The 24672-nt window shown below is 39.3% G+C and overlaps 2 protein-coding genes and 1 long non-coding RNA gene across 3 annotated transcripts in view; 1 reads left to right on the top strand and 2 right to left on the bottom strand.

Annotated features, from left to right (window-relative positions):
- The window catches only part of LOC123646654, a 72676-nt gene extending 61108 nt beyond the window's left edge, over positions 1 to 11568 (bottom strand). The window contains exons 1-2 of the long non-coding RNA XR_006737964.1: positions 11528 to 11568; positions 2245 to 2353 (exon numbers count right to left, since the gene is read on the bottom strand). This is a non-coding gene — a long non-coding RNA (uncharacterized LOC123646654). The remainder of the gene's footprint in view (positions 1 to 2244; positions 2354 to 11527) is intronic.
- Positions 11569 to 17557: 5989 nt separating this feature from the next.
- On the bottom strand, positions 17558 to 18918 carry LOC123646652 (presenilins-associated rhomboid-like protein, mitochondrial). The gene has a single exon (XM_045563854.1). It carries the CDS (start codon positions 18882 to 18884, stop codon positions 17745 to 17747), a length of 1140 nt encoding a protein of 379 aa, XP_045419810.1. The 5' UTR covers positions 18885 to 18918; the 3' UTR covers positions 17558 to 17744.
- A 773-nt stretch (positions 18919 to 19691) lies between these two features.
- Positions 19692 to 20432, top strand: TPD52L3 (TPD52 like 3). The gene has a single exon (XM_045562130.1). The coding sequence runs from the start codon at positions 19692 to 19694 to the stop codon at positions 20430 to 20432; it is 741 nt and encodes a 246-aa protein (XP_045418086.1).
- The last annotated feature ends 4240 nt before the right edge of the window (positions 20433 to 24672 follow it).

The following is a 24672-nucleotide window of genomic DNA, read 5'->3' as shown; positions in this document are numbered from 1 at the left end:
ACCCCTCCTGCCTACGCAGGAAAGCTCAGAGCAATGAACAGGATGGGGAGAGAGGAGAGGAAAGGGAGAAGGATGAGAAGTGGGAGGGAGAGGACCACAAATCTCCAGATAGTTACTGAAAGTTCTGAACTAAAAGTGATTGCAGGTGGGAAAACTAAGAAATAGCTGATATCTATATGAAGTCCCTGATATAAGGAAATAAGCCAGTCAACTCTAGGAGAACTAGACACAGAAAGACTACAGGCCCAACTTAAACCCGTAGGTTGCCAGAATAAGACTACAGAAGCATTTCTCTAATTGGCAATTGCAACAGAGATTCCATTAGCTACAGTCAACAAAAGAGATATTGTTGTCCAGATGTTCACATGTTACATAAATCCCATCATTGATGTCACAGTATTTCAGGTAAGTTGAGTATGGGTGGAAGACATGAAAACTGCCTAGGTGGAAAGGAACAATTTGGAGACCTAAGGCCTAAGGGATTTATGTTTTTGGTACTAATGGAAATTGATAATAAAACCATAATTGTAATATCCTTGACACTGAAGGGCACTTCTTTCTTAAGAAGTGAGGATGAAATAAGCCACAGAGGAACCAAATACCAATAAACGCCCAGTCAGATCATATATTCCCTCCGGCTTTTGGAGCAAGGGAATCTCCCTCCTGTTACTAGGTGGTGTCTTTCCTGTGCTGACGTCTCCTGCCCTGTTCAAACTAGCCTGCAGGTCTGCATCCACTTTTAGCTTCCCCTCTGGCTTGATTTGGTTTCTCTAACTTTAAATTAACCTCTTTCTCCTTGCTAGTCTAAATTTCCATTTAACACATTCATATGTATCCAGTATTGTATTAATTATATCCTCTTAAAGAGGGCTTTTCCAGAGTCTTCTGAAATTCTCCTTTCTGGTCTAGCTGCCCTCAATGCCCTAGTGCATCTTTATTCTACCTTCGATTTGGCTGAGTACAAACTTCCAGGTTAAAATTTGAAGGCATTGCTCCATTGCCTCCTAGATTTCAGTATTGCTGTTGAAAAATCTGAGGCCATTCTGATTCCTAGTCTACTGCACATGACTTTTTTTTTCTTTAGTACCCCTACCCTAGGAATTTATGGAATCTTCTCTTTGTCTTCTGAGTTCTGAAATTTCATAGTGATGTACCTTATGAAATTAGATTGAAACTGATTCTTTTAGTTCTGGGGAATTTTCTTGAATTATTTCATTGAAAAATTCCTCAGCTCTTATTTTCTCAGTTCTTTTTATTTTTCAGAACCTCTTATATTTAAGTGTTAGACCTAGAATGACACTTTAATGTTCTTTTCCTTCTTAATTTTCATTTCCTTTAATTTCTGCTTTATATTAAGAGATGTCTTCAACTTTATTACCTAACACTTCTATTGACTTTATCACTTTTGTGATATATTTAGTTTCCAAGAACTCTTTTTTATTCCTTAAATATTCCCTTTATTGTATTCTTTCTCTTCATGATTATATCTTCCCTCATGTCTCTGAGAATATTAATGATAATTTTAAAAAATTTTTCTTCTCCCTACATTGTCTGTCTTTTCCAAATTACTTTTCATGGTTTTATCTTTCTTTTGTGCATGTGGCTTTCCTCAGATGTCCAATAATCTTTGGTTGCCTTCTCATGTTAATATTTAAGAGTGAGGGACTAAAAAGCTAATCGGAAGCTCTGAGTATCTGGGTGGCACTTGCCCACTATAAGCTCCATCATTAAATATTCTAGAGGGCCTTGCCAGTTGGGAACCTCCAATATCAGTTTTATATACCAAAATCTGTGTGGTAGCTAACCTGTCAGCCATTCTTCCCTCCATCTTTGCTAATACAACACTGATTTTTTTAGGGTGGTCATTTGCCCAACCCAAGATACAAAACAGTCCTGTGGAAGCAGCTGGACAGTCTATAATACAGTATCAAAAGGGCACAGAAAAATGTGGCCATGGGTTGGAGAAGCATCAATACCAAAGGAATGCAATTCAGGAGTAGGTAAAAGAACTGAGATGTCAGGTGTACTCACATAGGTAGTTATATCATCATTCCAAGCTACAATATATCTGTTCATTTGCAGCAATATTACAAAAAGTGACTGGGGAAAGTAGGAATCAAAGGAAGTAGGATGCATCAAAAGATACCAGATACTGATACTGGGGAGAGAACCTGAGGCAAAAGGCCACCCTACACAGAAAGCCAAGACTGAGAGATGGAATAGAAATTACAACTCAGGGATTACCTGTGCATCCTGGATTCTTGTTGGAAAGCAAGTACCAGGTTGCGGAAGTTATTGATCAGACTGCCACCAGAAGCTGGTGAGGCTTGAGTCCATAGATGGAGTCTCTTGTCTGTAGAAAATTGAAAAAGACATTGAGTAGAGGAAACAAGACAGTGACAGACAACATAGGTTAAAGAAATATCTAGAGCATCCTAGAAAGGGAAAATAATTCACACAAGGGCAACACAGTTGGAGCAAAAGGGAAACGGCTCAGGGCTGACAATTAGTTTTATGTATCACTATGGTCATTCCTAGTGTAAAATATGAAAATACATCCATACTAGTTGCCAAGTAGCAGTTTCACTGAGCCCTCAAAGTGTCCCTCTCTCTCTCTATACTCTGACAACTCCTACTCCCTCCCTGAATGGCCCTTTGTTTGCTGAATAATCCAGCATATAAAGGGGTAACACATGGCCCAGCAGAAGGTCTCCTGGACCCTGTTTCAGCCACTGACAATCCATTCTGATTGTCAGTGCCCATGCATCATCAGTTACTCAATATTTTGCTATGAATATATTCCTGAGAGGCCTAATCTGCATTGTAGATATAACATACGTATGTATCTCTGATTCATGAAATTGCATGCAAATGAACAAATTGACAAATGTTTTTGCATGAGCAACCCAACTGTTTAATACCTTTAGAAATGTGAGCACAGAGATACTCTAAGAGGTCATGAAAAGAATTTTCGTCAATAGAGGCATCTTCCTCACACTGATCTAACTTGGAGGCTCTCTGGTCTACACAGCTATTCTTCATATCCTTCCCAGGTCTATGAGACACTGTAGTATTTACCAACCTAATAAGGCCCAGTAAAACAATGTCAACTCAGGACTTCCTATCAAAGATGAAAGGTTGAGCATGAGGGTTTAGCTCCACATCTTTCAGTAAGCTCACTAAAATGACCTTATATAATTTTAAGGTATAACCTATAAGGGTAAAGAGATCAGGAGAAGAAAAAAACCACCACAAAAATTAGGAAACTAGAAAGTAGACAGAAGAGTGGTAAATTGCTTGGAAAACTTAAGAAATTTCAATCCTAAGCTAGTAGTGGAGAAAGTCCAGCACCAAAACAAATCATACTGCATAAGCACCAAAAAGCTCAAGAATTAGCAGCAGTAGGTGTTTTCTAGAAGTCGGGCAGAGGAAAGTGGTAGTGTGAAAGGACTAAAAACACTGGTTGCAAATCTGGTTAATTATTATGGTTAGACATCACTACAACTCTCTCCCCACTCTAGTCAAGTAACCATGGCAAAGACCACTGTAAAATACTGTGTTTATTCTCTAGAGAGGGTAAATCAGAGGATTTATGGATCGAAGGGTACCAGGCACAAAGGATAGCAGGCGTTTTATATTAAAACAGGGAGATAATTTAACAAAGCCACAGACAGCCAGTGAAGATTTTTTATTTTTAAATTCAATTAGTAACCAAAGAAATATAAATTAAAACAGTAATCTTTTTTCCTATTAAACTGGCAAAGACTAATGATAATATACCCAGTGTTAATGAGAACACAGGAAAACAAGCTCTCTCACATTCTGCTCGTGGAAGGTAATTGTCAAAAATCTTAAAAGTGGAGCCCAGCCACTTCTAAGAATGTATCATATGGAAATTAGAGTAGACATGCAAAGACCTAAATAAAAGAATGTTTATAATGAGCAAAAAGAAAATCTGGAAGCAACCTAAATGCCTAAGAATAGATGATTAAACAATTATATATTTATACAATGAAATATCATTGAACTAGATATTTTGATTGCTTCTGCAACTTCAATACGCACCCTTCTCTACTTTATCTACTCTTTTCCACCCTACTCCATGCCCTAGAAGGCTCATCTTTATATATTTCCTCAAACAGGTTCCCTATCTTCAGGTTGGGTTTGGCAGATGGGAAGCATCTATAAGAGATGGATGATCTGATGAAAGGGCAGAAAGACAGAGGTCAGGGTATTTATTCCTCTTGCTCCTTCTCTGCTGGGCTATAGTCTGCCAGTGGCTATGTTCCTCTACTGAAAACTTCAGCTCTCAAGGAGTTTCTGTAACCATTCCCTCTTGCACGCGTTCAGGCCTAGTGATAGTAATGGCTTCCCTGTTGCCAGCCCTGGCTGCTGCATCATTCTCTAACCCTTTGTAAACTCTCTTCCAATTATTTATTTTATCATCTATTTATTTATTTCAATCATCTATTTCCAGCTAGAATCCTTACCATGTTGCCAATGCAAATCAGACTTGTTATATTGTAAAACATTGTATGGGTCTACCATAAATGTATTTAACCAATACCCTATTGAAGAACATTTAAATTATTTCAAATCTTCGTGAGGAGTCTGACTTCTGGCCAAAAACCTATGCGTGATCTCTGAGGCCCAGCCACAGGCAATTACAAAGGCTTTACCTGGCAGGCCTCATGGAGAAAGCTGACCTCCCCACACCAGACTTGATGCATAGTCAATGCACTGCAGTCTTGGAAGGGAGTTGTGGTCAAGGATTCAGGCCCCCATGGCCAGTTATGCTATTATATACATCTGCATTCCTACTCCAGGTACCTCCATTTGGAGGCCTCTTTATCAGGGGCCCTCTGTAGCTGAGGCCTTTCCTAGACACTATGATGGGACTAAGAACACTGGGACTTACGGATGCTATGTCTGAGGCTGTGTGAGGATAGGAGGTGAAGGAATTGCCCGAGCAGAAGCCTGAAATAAGGGCAGATGTTAACTGCCTAGTTGGGGCACATATATCAGCGAATTGGGAGTACAGCAAAGCATGCTCCAACCTCAGAGCCTAAGGGGTCTCATGCCTGACAAGCTGCAGAGTGACCTGACGTGAAAACTTCTCATGGCTGCAGAGGTAGATTACACTATGTCAGCCTGGGAGAAGGGTCTTAAGGCTTCCATTGTTAGAACACTGGGCCAAGTTCCTTCTCTCAACAATGCCTCAGTTAATATAAAACCAGTCTCCCAGTGGAAAGCATGTAGTTCTTTGTTCCTTGATCAAATGGGTCACAGCTACTGAAGTTAAAGATTGATATCCATGTACATGGCTTGAGCTTGAAATAAAATTAGTTAGTTTACCTTGGGACAGGTTGTACCTACTGAAGAATTATGTGTTTTTCACTTCTAGAAAGGAGAAGGTGATTAGCTACGACACCTCGTGATTCTGGGGGGAGCCCCGAGACCTTTGATCATTGTATCCCGTAATTTTTTCACATGAGATCATTGTATTTTACAGCATGGCAAAGAGTATAAAAAGCAAGTGCTGGGTTTCAGTCACCACCACCCTTGGCACTGGAGTGCTGGTGGTCCCCTGATTTCCCCACACTCTTAAATATTATTCCTGTGTCTGTGTCTGTCCGTTTCTTTCATCTCTTGCAACACATTCTGCCCAGGGACCCTATCTTTATCGGGGACATCACGAACCCCTGATAACACTTCCACTGAAACTCCCTTACAAGGGGGAGGGAGGGAGTCTTGAAATCACTTTTCGCCACTCTGACTCAGTACTCAAAGCTTTTCTACTCCTAGCCCTTTCCCCTGTCCCTCCCGCAGTCCATACAATGGCAGAAATCTTTTGTTCAGGGCTCCTTTGGCAGTGAGAAAACCCCACAGCTACACTAATCCACCTGACCTTCACCTGGTGCTGTTCAATGAGGAAGAAAGAACATTGGGGTACCTGCACTTTCTCTTGGTCAGCCTCTTACTTATACTATAGCAATGAGTAAATTAAAGGCTTGACTGTTACTTTCATTGTTACTTGAGCTGTTACTCCAGCTCCACTCAGCTCTTGGCACTTTCCTATTATAAACATTGTTACAATAAATAACCCTGTATATGCACAGTATCTCACATATATGAGAGTATATAGTAAGATAAATTCCCAGAAGTACAATTGCTGGTCAAAGAGTAGATGCATAATTTTGATAGCTATTGCCTAATTTCTCTCCACAGAAATTATAACAGTTTACTCTCCCCCAGAATTGTATAAGAGTGCTTTGGGTAAATTATTTAAAATCTCTATGCAATAGTCTCCTCCTCTATAAAATGAGTATAAACATAAAACATACTTCATAGGGCTACTGTGAGGATTAAATGACTTCTTAAAAGTTAACTATCTAGAATATGCCTGGCTATTATTGTTATTGTTTCCTTATGCAATTGACAATACAGAATGTCATTTTATTTTTGCCAATCGGATAAAAAATGGTCTGTCAGTGTAAGCTGTAATCTGTATTTCACTTAGTATGAGTAAGGCAAGCATTTTTTATCATATGTTAAAGACCTTTAAATACTGATAGGGAACAATCTCTAAGAAACCTTATTAAGAAAGGGGCAAAATACACTAACATTTTTGCATAAGGAGGAGAAAAAATAACATGCACATATATATATTTTTATATGCACAGAATATCTCTAGAAGAACACACTGGAAATTGGTAACTCTGGATCCTTAGGGCCCTAAAGAAGGGATAGGAAAGAGATTTTTCATTGCATACCCTTTGTATCTTTTTTTTTATATTTCAGCTCATTATAGGGGCACAAAAGTTCAGGTTATACACATTGCCCATACCCCCCCCCAACCCCCCCAAGTCTGAGCCTCAAGCGTGTCCATTCCCTAGATAGTGCTCATCGCACTCATCACGTAGGTATGCACCCATCCCCTCCCCCCATCCCCCCAGTCAGAACTTCAAGTGTGTCCATTCCCCAGACAGTGCGCATCACACTCATCAAGTAGTATACACCCATCCCTTCTCCCCAGCCCCCACCTCTGTCCAATACCCAAGTACCTTTTGAATTTTGTGTCTTGTGAATGCTTTACATATTCTACCACTGAAAGAGATGGAGGGGAGAGGAGGGAAAAAATAAAAATAAAACTCTTTAAAAAATATATTTAAATCATTGTAAAAGAATATGTTTAATGACATGGAAAATGTTCATGATAAACTGCTGAGAGAAAATAAGAGGCTATAAAACAAATATATATAATCCAAATCTAGTAATCGTATATGCACAGAAAAAAAAAAGACTAGCAAGGTATAATCAAAAGTTTTAACAATAATTATCTTGGGCAGTGGATTTATCAGTCATTTTTATTTTTCTTTCTGTGCTTTTTCTTATTTTCCAAAGTTTCTGCTTTGAAAATGTATTAATTTTGTAGCTAAAAGGAAATGTTAGCTTTAAAAGATTATACATAGCAATAAAAAAGATATGACAAAATAAACATACAATATAAATAAATCTCACACATATAATTTTAAATAAAGGAAGCCACACAATAGGATTTCAAGAAGAGGAAAAATTTGTGTGTTGATAGGGGCCAGAAAAACATCTACCTAGGTGAGGGGAATGGTTATGAATGGAAAGGGGTGTGAGATAGTCTTCTGGAGTGGTAGAAATACTTCAGGTCTTGATCTTGGTGGGGTGGGTGGGCAGGTTACATGGGTGTATGCATAGGTACAAATTCCTTGAGTTGTACACTCAAGATTTGAGGACTTTATTATGTACATGTCTCAACTTAAAAAATTAAGTCTAGAAGGATATATTCCCATGCACATATACACAAAGATGTGAGAGTTCTAAATGTCATCTCAAGAGAAAAAGAATATAATGGGGATATTCCAGGGAACATGCAATGGGTAAAGAGAATGGACCCCGGCATCAGATAGTCCTAGATTTGAATTCCAGCTCTGCCACTTATTACCTCTGTGAATTTGGGTGAGTTACTTAATATGTCTCAGATTCCTCATCTATAAAAATGGGAACAATAATAGTACCTACTTCATACGATTACTGTAAGAATGAGATAATGTATGTGAAGTGCTTAAAAGAGTATGTGGGTCATAATAAGTATTCAATAAAAGTTTTTTCTTCTACCAAAGGAAAACATAGAAGTTCTCTTTGTTGATTCAATATATGAGCATGCCTGTGCCTGGCACCCACTTGTACACACATACCTACAGAATCTCTGCAAATGTCTCTATTCTACTGGCCAAAATTACCAAGAAACAAATAAAAAGAAGGGCGGCATTAATAGCCAGGGTGATACCATTTTCAAGGAAAAAAATAAAGCAAACTCTAGGACAAAATATTTTAAAATATGCACACATGTATTCAGGTTTGAATAAAACATTTTGCAAAGTTTCTGATGAAATTTTCAGAAATCCCAACAGCAACAGAATATATTTTCTATTCAGGATCAGTATTCAAAATGATCACTTATAATTGCAAATAGAAAACTGGCAAATGTATCTGAAAACTGACATACAGATTTGCAAATGCAATTTTCTTCCCTCTTTGGAGGTGTGAAGATCAACCATTAAATATGCAGTGAACAATGTTAAATTTTCATTTGTAATACTAATAAATGCTGAAACATACCCTGGGATTCTACTGCTTGAGCCAAAGGAAAGAAAACAGTAGTAATTCTTTTTCATAGATTATTAATCAGAATTGCACTCCTGGCCTGGAGAACCAGAAATATATCAGTGATAAATGGCTAAAAGAGCCAGCACTCTGAAGAGAATTTGCAAATTATAAGTGAATATAATACAAAATTTAATAACTGAATCATACAAACATAATATTAAAAATACCCAAAGTAGTATTCTGCAAAAGAATTCCCATTGGCAGAGGATGCAAATTTTAAGGGAAACTACAGTATTTTAGAGGTAATTCAAAATTTCAAGAAGCAAGAACACAAAGATCTTCCTTTCCACGTTCAAAGTTTAAAACCCAAATTGTTTGCAATATAAATAATTTTTCATCACTAAACACCAACAGTTTAATTTTCTGAGGTAAAGAGAACCACAGAGACATTTATAATAGACAAACACAAATCTCATATTAATTATTAATAATAGTCAAAACATATATCCTACTTCCTATTTGCTAAGCTCTGCTCTAAATGCTTTTCATATATTTACTAATTTAATGAGATATATACCATTATTACCCCTACTTTACAGGCGAAGAAACTAAAGAATAAAAAGATTAAGTATTAATAACTTTCCCAAGTCACACAGCTGCGATCTAAATTCAGTCTTCTGGTTCTAACATCTATGCTCTCATCACCCAGGAATTTAACTAAAGATATTAGAAAGTATGTAAACTCAGTGCTGAGTCATGTTGATAGCATGTAACCTTGATATAATGTGGTGAGAATGGCACTCCACCTCTGTGGTTGTCCTTGCGAAAACCCATAACCCCTGCCTAACCATAGAAAAAACCTCAGACAACCTCAAATTGATAGACATTCTACAAAATAGTTGATCAGCACTCCTCAAAACTGTGAAAGTCATCAAAAACAAGGGAAGTCTGGAAAACTGCCACAGACTAGAGGATGCTAAGGAAACATTAGGATGAAATGCAATGTGGCATCATAGATGCAGTCCTGGAATAGAAAAAGGACACTAGAGAATAACTAGTGAAATCCAAATTGTGGAGTTTAGTTGATAGTAATATACCAATGCTGGTTCCTTAGATGTAACTAATGTACCATGATAATGTTAAGATGCTAATTAAAGAGAACAAACTAAGTGAGAGGATATAAGGACTCTCTGTACTATCTTTGCAACTTTTATGTTAATTTTTTTTTTTTTTTAGACAGAGTCTCACTCTGTTGCCCGGACTAGAGTGCCGTGGCATCAGGCTAGTTCACAGCAACCTCAAACTCCTGGGCTTAAGCAATCCTTCTGCCTCAGCCTCCCGATTAGCTGGGACTACAGGCATGAGCCACCATGCCTGGCTAATTTTTGCTATATATTTTTAGTTGTCCAGATAATTTCTATTTTTTTTTTAATAGAGATGGGGTCTCACTCTTGCTCAGACTGGTCTCCAACTCCTGAGCTCAAGCGATCCTCCCACTTTGGCCTCCCAGAGTGTTAGGATTACAGGCGTGAGCCACCACACCTGGCCTTATGTTAATCTAAAATTACTCTAAAATGAAGATTTTTTCAAACGTGTATAATGTTTGAAAATAATAATAATTTGATTTTTACTTCTCATCTCCACCCATCTCTTAAGGTATTTCTTGGTGAGAGGTCCAACAGAGAAGCCGTTAGTATGAGGTAAACACAGAAGGAAACAAAATGTGAGATTTTCTTTCCCGTGCCAGATAACTATCTCCAGGCAAAGAGGGTGGGTTTTACCTTGTTATATAGTGCAACTATGGGGTTGTATTCCATAACATTTGACACTTTGGAAAGCCAACTCTAGCCCCTGAGATGACAGTAGGAAGCCCCCTCTGTTAGCTCAAGGAAAAGCATCAAACTAGAATGTCATGAAGGAAGACTTCCCTAACCAAGAAACAACTGAAAGGTGGGCAAGAGACAGACAGGAAATGAGCATTTGGGGAAGAGAGAGCAGCATGCACAAAGGCCTAGAGGCAAGAAAGCATGGTGAACTTGCAGTTTTCAGAACTACAGCAATTTAGTCTGCTGGAAGTATAACGTGTATGATGGGAGATGGTGAGAAATGAGGCTAGAGAGGTAATTCCTCAAATGTGTTTCAGGATATATTTTAAGATGGGAAGTCTATCATAAACAAATATGAAGTCACTTATGCAAGAAACATTAAGTACATGTGCAGGAATAGACTTCAGGCAGGCCTGAAGGCTGGAGTGATAAATCAGAGAAACTGACTTTCAAGTCACGCAGTGTTTCAGTAAACAATTTCCGCTGATGATAGAATGTATAAGTATGTTGTGGTATATGCATACCATGGAATTAAAATGAATAAACTATAGCAACACCATCAACATGGGTGAATCTTAAAAACAATGGGCAAGTCACAGAAGAATACAGGTATGATTCCATTTATATAAGGTTGAAAAACAGACAAAACTAATAAATTGTTTTTTGATACATAGGTGGTAAAATCTTATAAAGAAAAAAAAATAACTAACCCAAAATTTGGAGTAGAGGTTAACTGTGGAAAAGCAAAGAGAATAAGGACATGTAGAATGTTTCAAGAACATTGGAAATATACCATTTCTTAGTTAAGTGATGGGTACTTAATTATTCATTTATAACTTTCCCCAAAGGTACATACAGGTACCTTTGTATGTATGATACATTTCAGTTTTTAAGAAAGAAAGTTTTTAAAAATGAGTCATGTTGCCTGGGGCTGGTGGCTCATGCCTATAATCCTAGCACTGTGGGAGGCCAAGGCAGGAGGATTGCTTGAGCTTATGAGTTCAAGCCTAGCCTGAGCAAGAGTGAGACCCTGTCTCTACTAAAAATAGAAAAATTACCCAGGTATCCTGGTGCGTGCCTGTAGTCCCAGCTACTCAGGAGGCCGAGGCAAGAGGATTGCTTGAGCCCAGGAGTTTGAGGTTGCAGTGAGCTATGATGACACCAGTGCACTTTACCCAGGTAACAGAGTGAGATTCTGTCTTAAAAAAAAAAAAGAGTTTTGTTTTTTAAAAAAACCTAAGCAGTCCTAGGTTTGGAGATTAATATCCCAAGTTTGCCACTTCATAACTGTGTAACCTCAAGACAACTATACTCTATGTGTCTTGGTTTACCAATCTGCAAAATAGGAAAACTGAGTCTCACAGAGTTAACAGTATTTCTGACAGCTACTTCTCAAGAATATTATCAGGATTAAATAACATGTGTGAACTCACTTAGAACAATTCCTGGCACATAATAGGTAGTAAATAAACATTAGATGTCTTTTCGTTAATAGCTGAGGGACACTACTGCAAAGATATGTCCTTTTTGATATTTTGAAGTTTATCCAAGTATGAGACAAATATAGACATGACAAAGATTAAAATTTTTTGTTTAAGTGGGTACATCTGTTATGCAAACACTTACAAGAGTAATTATACAGTATAACTTCCAAAACCTTCAGTAAAGATAGTGTATACAGATTCTTAATTGAAAGTTTAGACACTGTATTATTTCTAAAAGACTTACAGCATCACTTGTCTTATTTTATTCTCTTGCCCCACCTTTCAATGTTGGAAATAAGATTGGATACCATCATTTTCTCACCTACTTAAGAATATGGTTTTGGGACCATGTGGTCAATAGGAAGTTAACCAGATCTAGAATTTACTTTTCAACATCTCTAGGAAGTCTGCTGACATTCTCAGGATGAGGAATTTATAATTAATTAGCATTGATTATGGTACTCTTCTTCATGAAACTTAACATACTGCTATGGTCTAAATTTTGGTATCCTCCTCAAAATTCCTAAATTGAAACATAATCAGTTAGTAAGTTGAAACAATTGTTATTAAATTAAGCTTTAATTAAACATGATTTATAAGTTTTTATAAACTTATTAAGTTGAAACTTTATTTTTATTATTATAGCAGATATATATGCTAATTTCCCTTCTGTCTTCTGTCTCAGAAGGGGAAGAGGAATCAATGCAAATGAAGGACCATTTTAAATTCCAGTAGAAAAATCAAGCAAAGCCATTAGTATTTGTAGCTTGCTGCATTACTATTGTATTTCTTCAATTTTAAGATACCCATTTTGCAGCATTTTGATGTTTCTAAAATTCAGCCAGTCATGGTAGCTCACACCTGTAATCCCAGTACTTCAAGAGGACAAGGCAGGAGTATTGCTTAAGGCCACTCTGGTCAACATAGCAAGAACCCCATCTCTACCCAAAAAAAAGAAAAATTAGCCAGGCATGGTGGTGTGTACAGCACTTGTAGTCCCAGCTACTCGGGAGGCTGAGGCGGGAGGATCGCTTGAGCCCAGGCATGTGAGGTTGCAGTGAGCTGTGACTGTGCCACTGCACTCCAGCCTGGGTGACAGAGCGAGATCCTGTTTCAAAAAATAATATTTCCAAAATTGGGATTGCATCTTAAAATTAATGTATAATTTAGTTTTCTTTCTAGAAACCTCTTATTAAAACAAAAATGTGTCTTACAATTGGTTTTGTCTCAGAATCAAGGAAATAATTATTATGCTGTTGCCATAGCATGCATAACAGTTTTAAGACAAGAATAGCTAAGCTCCTAGGGAGTCAAGTCCAGGCCGTAGGTTTTTTGTGTTGCAGCGAATCCACAATGGTCATAACCTTTAAAAAGACAGTGAATTTTCTATTAATAACCTGATTATCCTCAGGCTTCTGCAGCCTGTTGCTACAAGTGAGTCAAATTGCTCTGGCCCCCACATTTTGCTGGTTCTAATGCCTCAGTGCCAAGCTTCAGAACTTCAGCACCTCCCCTCCACCCTCAAATTCCCTAGTTACTTCTGGAAGTTCTTTATGCTCAGGACTAGCTCTTCCATATGCTTCTGCTCTGTCCTCTCTGTAGGTGTCTACTCTGTGCCAGCACTTGAGGGAAGTACCTCCTGCTGCCACTCCTAACTCTGCCCTGTGAGAACCCTGCCTCTGAGTCCAGGAGGTATATCTACCAGTATTCAAAATCTGTACATGATCCAAATAAATTTCCTGCTAATTTCTCCTGCTTAGTTGGTCATATATACAGAAAGCTACCACTAGTTACTTCAAGTAATCCGAGTCCCCTGACTTTTTAGCAGCACAGTCATCTTAGTCTGTTTTGTACTACTACAAAAGAGTATCATAGACCGGGTAATTTATAAACAATAGAAATTTACTTCTCATGGTTGTAGAGACTGGAAAGTCCAATATCAAGGTGACAGCATCTGGTGAGGTCCTTCTTGCTGCATCATTCCACAGCAGAAGACAGAAGGCCCAATAGCAAGTGAGCGAGAGAGAAGGGAAAAAGGGCCAAAATCATCCTTTTATCAGGAACCCACTTTTAAGACAACTAACCCATTCTGGTGACAACAACAGTAATCTTAACTACCTCTTAAAGGTCCCATGTTTCAACACTGTTACATTGGGGATTAAGTTTCCAACACATAAACTTTGGGGACACGTTCAAACCGTAGCAACAGTCTATGCCTTTGTTAGAACTGCATGTAATTCAGGAAGAGTGCTGGTTGGGAGGCGGGGTAGAGGGTAGTGAGACCCAAGTGGCAACCTCATTCTTGCCCAATCCCTTGCTCTCTTTTAAGACATCCTCTGAATTCCTAGATCATCACTAGAGAAACACGCAAGCCCTCAGTTCCTCAGTAAAGAATAGACAACTTACGTCTACCAACACGTAACTGACCAAGTGTTTTCTAGCTAACATGCCAGCTTTGCACACTTCTTCTCTTGGATGACTCCCCACTGTTTCCCCCTAGGATTTATCTTCCCAGATGCTATCCTTCTCCAACATGTAAAAAGAAAACAAAGGTCAAATTTTCTGGAAAGTGAGGATGTGCTTCGCCCACATTTCTCATGCAAGGGAAAAAGGGAATGAGAACTCCTTCCATTGCAAATTTCCCTCCAGTGTCCGCTCACATTCAAAAGCCAAAGTTCATGGGTTTCTTTCCCCTTCATCCTCTAGTTTAAAGTCTGGGAGAATTTCTGGAACCACTAATGTTCCTGCAAGCACTAAACGAAAAGTCCATTCTCTGGAACAAAATACAGTGTTTAGGGAATCTTGCTATTCTATGTAGGCTTTTATATACACAGCCCTCATGTTTCCCCCTTTACATATCAACTCATACAAATGAGCACTTCAGGGGAGATGGATATGGCTCTTAGACAAAACCAGACCCTGAATCTTAATTTGAGAACTCCAGGACACCTGCCACAATTATACACCAAAGAGAATGAATAACAGTAATAAGCTCTAATGTCAATTTAATAACACTGTTAGTATGTTTTGGCTTCAGAAAGGAAAATCCTATCCTCTAGTATTCCTAAGTATTTTTTAAAAGCTAATTAGTCCAAGTAGGAGGGCTGCTGAAAGGAAATGTCATCCTGGTCCTAAATGAAGATCAACTTAACCACTGAAATATGAACTTATAGCAGTAATGCTTGCTGCTGGAAACTGCAGCCAATATTCCTGTTCATGCTAGAGAATATCTATGGGGAGGTGACTCACTACATATATTATTGACGGAGCTGGGCTATGATGTAATATAGTAGTGAAAATAACTTGCAAACTGAAATCAAATATAGTATTCTGGCTTTCCACAAGAAAAGCCCAACTACCAATTTTCTCCTACTCTTGAAACATTCTGACTGGAATAGGGTTTCAACTATACACTTTATTTTCAAGTTCAATTAAATATTTAAACATTTAAATGGTATTCAGCTAAATATCATGGTAGTTGAATATCAGGGAAAATGCTTAAATATTAGAAATGAAGCCCTAAAGAACTCACTAGGTTAAATCTAGCAGTGCAAATAACTAGACTTTAGCATGAATTGTCAGTTCTTTAGAAGCAATCTGAATCATCAGTGTGGATTATTTTACAAGTCGGTGTAATCAGAATGTTCTGTATTGATCATTCATAATGAAAGAAGTCAAATGGTTAAATCTGCTGGCACTGATACAAGTCCCTAATCATTTTAAGACTTGAGTATAAGTCACTACAATCTAACTTTGTCCATTCCCAAACAACCCAGACCTGGTGAAGGGCATACCTTTGTTTTTATATTCAAGTTTCAAGAATTTATTTATAAAATACATATAGGCTTCTAAACATCAAGAGAAAAAAATCATTTGATTATACCAGTTATCTTTATATAGAATTGGTATAAATCCATCTCCCTTAACTAGAGAAATAATTCATAGTTCCATTCTTTACCAAAAATGGGTCAATATCTTCCTTAGAAACAAAGAATGGCAAGCCACTGTAGGATTACAAATAATTCTCAAGCTCTTTCTTCATAGGTTCCTGAATCAAATATTTTGGCTGTTTTTAGTGCCTAAACAGTATCAAAAAGTTTTCAGATTCAGATGGACAGTTTTGTGAGCCATTCTATGTAATATAGACTATTTCATTGTCTAATCTAGAGATGTGAAATTCTAAAACTATGGGGTGATAAATTTGGTATTTTACCTTAAAAGGATAGCTAATATAAACAATTACTTAGAATCACTATAAACTAAATGAAATTTCATTTGATATATCTATGTTCTCAAAATATACATGTTGTTTTGTATGTGGTTATACATGAGCCTAATAAAATGGATTGTTCCCTTGTGCTACCTATTTGTCCAGGTTTACTCAGGAGGTCAGAACATTGCCACCTAGGAGCCCCCATTCAAAGGCCATGTCTTGATTTGAGATCTGGAAACCAAGTCTCTGAATAGAAGTCAACTCAGTTTTGCTATGAGGGAAAACTATTACTCTATAAAAAGGAATCAAAGCTTAACAAAATATTTCATATTTTGAATTGAAGGATGAGAAACCATATAAGAATAAGAAAATAGGCAGCGAGGTCAGTGGCTGAAATAATACAGAAAAGGAAAATCAAGTGCAAGTTCAAATCTGGTGATTTGAAATCTTAACTTTGAACTGATAAAGTTCCAAATTCAGAGATGATGTCTCCCTATGTTGCCCAGGCTGATCTCAAGTGATCCTCCTGCCTCAGCCTCTCCAGTAGCTAGAACTACAGCCACGAGCCACCTTACCTAACTCAGGGATTTCTTTATCTTTCAGTCTCAGTTTTCAAAGAGAAGTTCTGGTTCAGAGGCTGGGAGAGTTCCCAAAATCACCAGTGTTTCTATAAGCAACGGAGGAAAACTCTACGCTCTGGAACAAATGGTTTTCAGGCGCTCTGGAACAAATGGTTTTCAGGGAGCCTTTGCTACTCTTTTCAGGCCTTTACACATACAGCCAAATTCCCCATCAGTGTTCATGTTTCTAAAAAAAAACAATCCTAATTTTTTAATCTAGGGAAGCACACCACTTAGGACAAGACAATAACAAGCACTACTGAGTTATGTGAAAGGGCTATTGAATATAAATCCAAAGGAGGGTCAAAGTTGGTTTGGATGCACAGCTGGATGCTTCGTAGTAGCCACACAGGCATGTGCATGGCAAATTGCTTAAAGTTGTTGAATATCATACTATGTCCCACAAGATCATGTTTGCAAGAACTACTAGACTATCCAACAAAATCACCAGAATCTAAGACTTGCTCAATGATATTCCCTGGGAATAGGTAGCCATATAATGAGCTAAGTGAAACCTGACCACATGCCCTCACTGGATTGCCATCCTGATTTTTCCACTGTACAAATTACAAGCTCTGGGTAGAATAGAGGGATGTGGTGGGTTGTACGCTGACAGACCATTCTTCTTTACTGAGGAGACCATCTCCCACAACTGGTAACCCTGAATGTGGGCAGATATGCTTTCAGAAATGTGAATGGATGCAGGGGGCGGGGGGCAGGCAGGGGGTCAGAAAATGCACCTGCAAAATTTTTTTTTTTTTTTTTTTTTAGAGATATAAACCTTTATTTCCAACTTCGTGATAATTCACTTTATAGTAAGACATGGACTGGGGGACACAGTTTAAATCGCTGGGAGGCCAGATGTGGTGTCTTCCAAGCAGGAGCACAGACGTCAGTCCGGGCCCAGGGGCTCCCGGGCAGCATGGCCCAGATGCACCAGCACTGTCCAACCCCAGTTTTACTTAGAGCCACCTCCTTTTTGGGGGCCGTCAGTCCTCATTTCATGCCAGATTTTCACTAGAGGCTCCCTGTTCTTCCAAATGAGTTCATGACCATAAGTAACATACCATATTCCAAAAAGAGCTCCCCCAAGATGTGCTGCATGATCAAAAAATTTCCATCCCAGGATCATCCCCACTGTATCCATGGCAATAATGGCTTTTAGGGCATTCCCTGCCGTGAAGGTGAACATCGGAAGGAAGATAATGGCGAGCCTCCCTTCTGGGATCTTAGTGCAGACAGCTGCGAGGACGGTCATGATTGCACCAGACGCACCAAGTGATGGTCCATATCTTCTTGTGGCAACTTTACACACGTAACTGACAAAATTGGAAATAACACCTGCAGACAGGTACACTGCCATGAATTGCTCTTGACCCAGAATGTTCACTATGCTGGAAGAGAAGCTCCACAAAACATACATATTTGCTGCCATGTGAAGTAAGGAGAAATGGCTGAATGTTGAGAGCAACATTGGAGAACAAAGGACCTTTGAGGCTGGATTGGATGTGAAATATCTTATCATTGTCCTCTGTAGAGAAGGGACTCTCCATAAACAGAATACAAAGACATTTGCAGCTATGATACCTGTCACAGTCCGCTGGCCATCACTAAGGTTATTCCACAACTTGTTAATCTCCTTTCTGAAGTCTCCTTCTTTCTGTGGTCTTATGCTGTCCAACCAATCAGCTTTAATACCATCAAAATAATTCTGGACCCTGGATTTCAGTGATTCATATTGCCAAATAGCAGCGGATCCAAATGCACAGCCTGTAAACCCAACAGTAAAAAATAAAGGTTTTACAAGAGTCCTTATTGGATAGGGAGAAGGATAAAAGGCTGTTTCTTCCACAGGAGGAATCAAAACACTTCTTTTGTATGCTGTACCACTTGTCCCTGTGTCTGATCTTCGAGGTTCAATCTTCCTGGGTGCTTTTCTGAATCCACATTTTTGCTGAATAAAGAAGTTAAACCTGCGTCCGAGCAGCCGCGGCGGGGCTAGGGCCGCAGTGAGCTCCTCGCAGCTGCGGCCGCTCACCGGCGGAGCCCACGCCTGGCCACAATCCCAGCCTCTCTGCGCCCAGCCTCGCCACGCCATCTTCCAGCCTCTGCCCCACCATGGCCCGACCTTGCACCTGCAAAATTGAAAACTCATGCTGTCCATTTGTGTACATCTTATCACTTCTCCCCTAAATTCTCAAAGTACGGCAGTCTTTGCTTTTATTAGGGTTAAATTTGAAAAACATAGATTTACTCATTGTCTTCCTCTCCCTCCCCCAAAATAACAGACGACTGTGACCGGTCAGACTCACCTTCTGAGTTCTGCTATTTCAGGTCTCCAGCACTTCACTGGGATCGTGTCAGTCCCTACGGCACTCACAGATCTGTGGAGCCTTCAAATCCACGTTACAAGTGGTGCTAAGAGTTTCTCGGGGCCCCTTCTAGGTAGAGAAGATGGGGAAAGGGACAAGCCCAGGAATTCTGAACTCCCTGTCCCCCTCTGGGGTAGTTACTTTATATACTGGGCTTTTTCATAAATTTCTGTTAGCAAAAGGGTTCAACTGATTTTCAAGAGTTTGAAAACCCCTGAGGTGGTTGAAACAGGTACCAGAAAACTTGGTTTTAAGGCCAGGACTTGTCACTCACTGTGGCAGGAGAAACTTGACAATAATCTCAGCACTGTCTACCTCACAAGGTCCCCGTGAAGACAAACACCACCACACGGTAGGCGGCGCCCCAGCCAAGCAGGTGTTCCACAGCCTCCCCGCCCTCTGGCCGGAAGTCCCGCCTCCGCTAACCTGTACAACCCCCCCACCCGGAAGTGGACGCCCACAGGCCAAGGCATCCGCTCCAGAGGTCTGGACGTCGAGTCCTCTGCCTAGGCTGCTGTTCTACTGGCAAAGATATGGATCTATCCCGCCTAAAGTCTGGACCCACCGGCCAAGAGTCTGACCCTACAGGCCTAGATTTCGACTCCGCCAGCCAAAACTATTTCTCTACTGGCCAAGAATTCGATTCTCCCTACCAGGAGTTGGACCTGGACTCTCTTAACGACGATCTTTATCCCCAGTCCATGCCAGATGCCATGACAAAGACCTCTGTGGGTGCATATGAGTCCCACCCGACTTCTGAACCGGTGGATCTGACAGAGGCCGAGCAAATGGAGCTCAAATCTGAGCTCACTAAATTGGAGGCAGAAATCGTAACCCTACGCCAAACGCTGGCAGCCAAAGAGAGGCGCTGTGGGGAGCTCAAGAGGAAGTTGGGCCTGACCACCTTGGTGGGGCTGAGACAGAATCTGTCCAAGAGCTGGCATGATATCCCGGTCGCCAACGCCTACGTGAAACAGAAGACGTCAGTTGCCCTGTCCACCGTGGGTTCTGCCATCTGCAGGAAGTTTGGAGACATGAAGAAGTCGGCCACATTCAGATCTTTTGAAGGTCTGATGGGTACAATCAAGTCCAGAGTCACAGGGGGCAGAGAGCTTGGCAGCAATTGTCTTCCTTCTTCAGCAAGCAGTGAGGATGATTCGCTCCCCGTTTTCAGGAGTGGGGATGACCTGCTCCTGGTTCCAGAAAGTGGAAATGATCCGCAACCAGTTCTGAGGAGTGGGGATGACCTGCTCCCATTTCTGGAGCCAGAATGAGCTCCTTGGTAATCTTGCCTGGCTCCCAAACCAGTGCAAGAACCCCGCTTGCCTCATCACATTTGCAACTCTGCGCAAGAAAAGCATTGAACCACAATGGTAAAGTTAATTCAAGGAATGGACAGAGTTCAGTTTTGAGAAAAGTAATGCCCATTTGTATATAGATATTTGCTGCTGTTGAATGAGAGAAAACCCAGTTTTATTTTACACTAAAAAAAATTACCATACTTTGAGTTGCTGTTTTATATTTTACACTAAGTTTTGTAGATGAAACATGTCACTATGCTATCTTTCCTGGGATTGCATTTAATGGACAGGACTGGCTCCAGAGGGTCCTTAGGCCAAAACCCAAACTCTGTTTTGAAAAAATAGTCGGTTAGAAATCCAAAGTAGATTTCTGTTTAGAACTTGGAAAGCTTATGAAATAATCTATAGTTTTATCCCTTCCCCATTTTCTTCCTTTCCTAAGTCTTAGATGAACACAGTTACCTTCAAAGTTCCATCTGGCTTACAACTTGTATTTTAAAAAGATGATCAAGAAGATGGTTCATCTTCTCTGAGACCTCCAGAAAAGGGGAAAAAATATTAGTGGACTGATGGTTATACTAATATATTTTGTGAAATTTGATTTTTTTTGTTTGTTTTCAAAGTTCCCAAATAAGCATAGCAACTTAGCTTTAATTTAGGAGATTGCTACTACTTGGGACTCAACCTGAAATTGCAACTTAACTTTACCTTGTACTTTGTTTGTAATCTTTTTATATATCAAAATGAGGGTTGTAAAGTTTATCCCTTGTGGCAGCATGTCTGTGCCATAAGAGCATGCCACCTAAAAGGAAGAAAATTGTTCCCTGTCCGACAGCAGTTCCTAGATAGTTACCAGCTCCTGCTGAGGAGCTGGAGGAAAACAGTACAGCTCAATTCAAGAAAGGTAACCCCGTGTCAAGCAACATTTAAAAAAGACTGCCCATCCCCTGTGATGCCGGCGATTATCCATTTAAATGGAGCTAACTAACTGATTATACATCACTGCTCTGTTTGACAGGAAGTCTGTCTTTGTTTCTAGCTAACCCGAACTGAGAAGGAAGCAGAATCCAACCCTCTGGAGATATCAATACTGTAAGGAACCTGGTTTGGGTTTGTTCAAACTTTCTGATATCTAATTTTCACAGGAGCTACGATTTTTGTGTGATTATTTTTTATTTTGTATTTTTCCTTTTCCATTTTCAAAATGCCAAGATCTGGTAGCCTCTTTTATTCCTCTAGCCACACTGCCTGAGGTTGAAGTTTATGTCTTATTGGCTGTAGGCAGAGAGATGAGGACATTTATTTGCTTGGGTACATTTCAGTAACTTGTCACTACCTAAAGGTATCCCTCCAGCCTAAATAGGTGATCCTGTTTTGTTGATTCTTTAAATTCTCCCTCTATGTTCCTTTGGTTTTCCTACAAGCAAAACCAAATACCACTATAAATGCAAAAGCACTTGTCAAACTGTAAAGTCACTGGTTTATCCCAGCCTTCCACAGATTTCTGAAGACAACATTTTACTTGGATTAAAACAAGATGTTTAACTATTTTGCATATTTGGTTTTTTAATTTGTCATATTTATCAACCAAAATGGCTTTGTATGCTGACAAGCAAGAGGTGAAACTGCAGCATACAAGAAGTGAAAGTAGTTCAACAGACAAAGGCTTTAACCTTAAATTTCAGAAAGGCTTGTGTTAGGGACAAACTCTGACATCACAGGCCAAACCCAAAATATGTTCTATTTTATTTAATAATTCATACAAATGCAGTAACAGTTTTCCCAATAAATTCTCAACTCCATGAGAGCAGTAAAGCACATATCTATTTTTGTTGATCATTGTATTCCCATGCCTGGCTGAGGGCAGATGTTCAATAAATACTTGTTAAATCAATGAAGGAATTAATATCACATACTTTAGACATGAAATGTTGGATCTAAGAGATTATCAACTTGAACTAACTAATTGATAAGTTCCTACTGCTTTTAAACAAAAATGTTTTGTTTATTCAAAGCATTTTGAATATTCAAAGACAATTCAAGATCCTACTATGTGTCAGGAATTATGCCAGGCCCTGAAGGCACAGAATTTAATTAGACATGGTGCATGCTCTCTAGAAACACTCAGATCTTGGCCGGGTGTGGTGGTTATGCCTGTAATCCTAGCACTCTGGGAGGCCGAGGCAGGAGGATCACTTGAGCTCAAGAGTTCCAGACCAGCCTTAGCAAGAGCGAGACCCTGTCTATACTAAAAGTAGAAAAAATTAGCCATTCATGGTGGCACGTGCCTGTAGTCCCAGCTACTTGGGAGGTTGAGGCAGAAGGATCACTTGAGCCTAGGAGTTTGAGGTTGCCGTGAGCTAGGCTGATGCCACGGCACTGTAGCCCAGGCAACAGAGCAAGATTCTATCTCAAAAAAAAAAAAAAACACTCAGATTTTAAAATTACAATCCACTATAGTAGATGTTAAAATAGAGCTGTGTGCCAGAGACAAAGGAAGTCCTGACGAAGGGGTGTTAACTCTGGTTTGGTAGGTCAATAAAGACCTCAGAGAGGCAGAAAGTCTCAGAGGACTAGGAGAAGTTTGCTAGACAGACAAGAGTAGAACATTCCAGACAATATCCAGAGGAACTGAGTATGAAGGAATCTATAAGAATGGTATGTTCCAGGAAATACCAATAAGTCATCGTGGCTAGAGAGGAAGGGAAGTGGTGATAGATGAGTATGGAAAAATAAGCAGGGGCAAAATCATAAATAGTCTTATATGCTGCCTCAGACATTAATATTTATATCCTGTAGGAAATATGGAGATATTGAATCATTGAAGTAAAATGTCTCTGTCAAATTTGTGTTTTACATATGGGAATAACATTCATGAGAAATCAGGTAGGTAGGAGGGGAGGGGGGAGATGGGTAAATTCACACCTAACATGTACAATGCACACTATCTGGGGGATGGGCACACTTATAACTTCGACTCAAACCGTACAAAAGCAATTTACATAACCAAAATGTTTGTACCCCCATAATATTCTGAAAAAAAAAGTGAGACCAGAAAAAAAAAACAATAATAAATGAAAGATAATGAATTATGACAACAATGACAGTTATCTCTTATATTTTTGTCATATTATGAAGAACTTGAAAGCAAGGTTTGATTTGGTTTAATTTTAAAAATTATTAATATGTCTATTAAAATGAGATGTTATAAAATAAAGATGTTAACCATCTCAACCAAAAAAAACAAAAAAACAAATTTGTGTTTTAAACAGATTACTCTGGTCACCAGAGAAATACAGTGAGAAGTATTTTAGAGGTAGAATCTCCCAGACTTAGGAACCAACTGCATGGGAGAGAGAGATGGATAAATTTGTAAGACAATAAGGATGTGCAATTGAAAAGCCTTGCTATTAATGAAGCTGGAGCCACACATTCATTTTGCTTTGGCCATTTTATTGGATTGGGATACCTGTATCAGTGGCCATGAGCACCAAATAAAATGCCTCCACGAACATATGAGCTCTGGCTCGAAGGTTTCCTCCAAATTTTCTTTTTCCACCTGCTTTTACCCTTCCTATGAGTTGGTTCTCCTCATTCTCTACCCTATCTACCTTCATAATTTGATCACCTCTGCTTATATGGGCCTATTTGGATCTTATCGCCTAGCTTCAGTCTATTTAACTCAGCCATTTCAGGATGCAATTTCTGATAGTTCTTGGAATATATGTACACCCAAAGATGCCCATCTCTAGGTTTGACTCAACCCAGAACCATTGGATGGGAAAGATAATTGGAATAAAATTCCCTGAGGCTCTCAAGTTTTCTAGGGCTTCCATTGCTCATATGAGTGAAAGGGTCGAGATGGAAGATAGAGACAAGATGCTATGGCCTAAATGTTTATATCCTCCCCAAATTCATATGTTAAAATCCTAACCCCCACGGTGATGGTATTGGGAGGTGGGGCCTTTGGGAAAGTGATTAGCCCTCATGAACAGGATTAGTTTACTTATAAATAAATCCAAGGGAGCTTCTTTGCCCTTTCTACCATAGGAGGACACAGTGAGAAGGCACCATCTATGAACTAGGAAATGGGCCCTCACCAGACACTGAAACTATAGATGCCTTAATCTTGGACCTCTTGATTCCAGAACAATAGAAATAAATTTCTGTTGTTTATAAGCTACCTGGTTTATAGTATTTTGTTAGAGCAGCC

This window comes from Lemur catta, chromosome 10 (assembly GCF_020740605.2).
Source record: "Lemur catta isolate mLemCat1 chromosome 10, mLemCat1.pri, whole genome shotgun sequence".
NCBI classification, from domain to species: Eukaryota; Metazoa; Chordata; class Mammalia; order Primates; family Lemuridae; genus Lemur; species Lemur catta.
The sequence above is the reverse complement of the archived record's forward strand: the minus strand, read 5'-3'. Positions and strand labels throughout refer to the sequence as shown.

Coding starts and splice junctions, on each gene's coding strand:
- LOC123646652 (XM_045563854.1), bottom strand. CDS start 18,884: ATGGCGTGGCGAGGCTGGGCGCAGAGAGGCTGGGATTGTGGCCAGGCG.
- TPD52L3 (XM_045562130.1), top strand. CDS start 19,692: ATGGATCTATCCCGCCTAAAGTCTGGACCCACCGGCCAAGAGTCTGAC.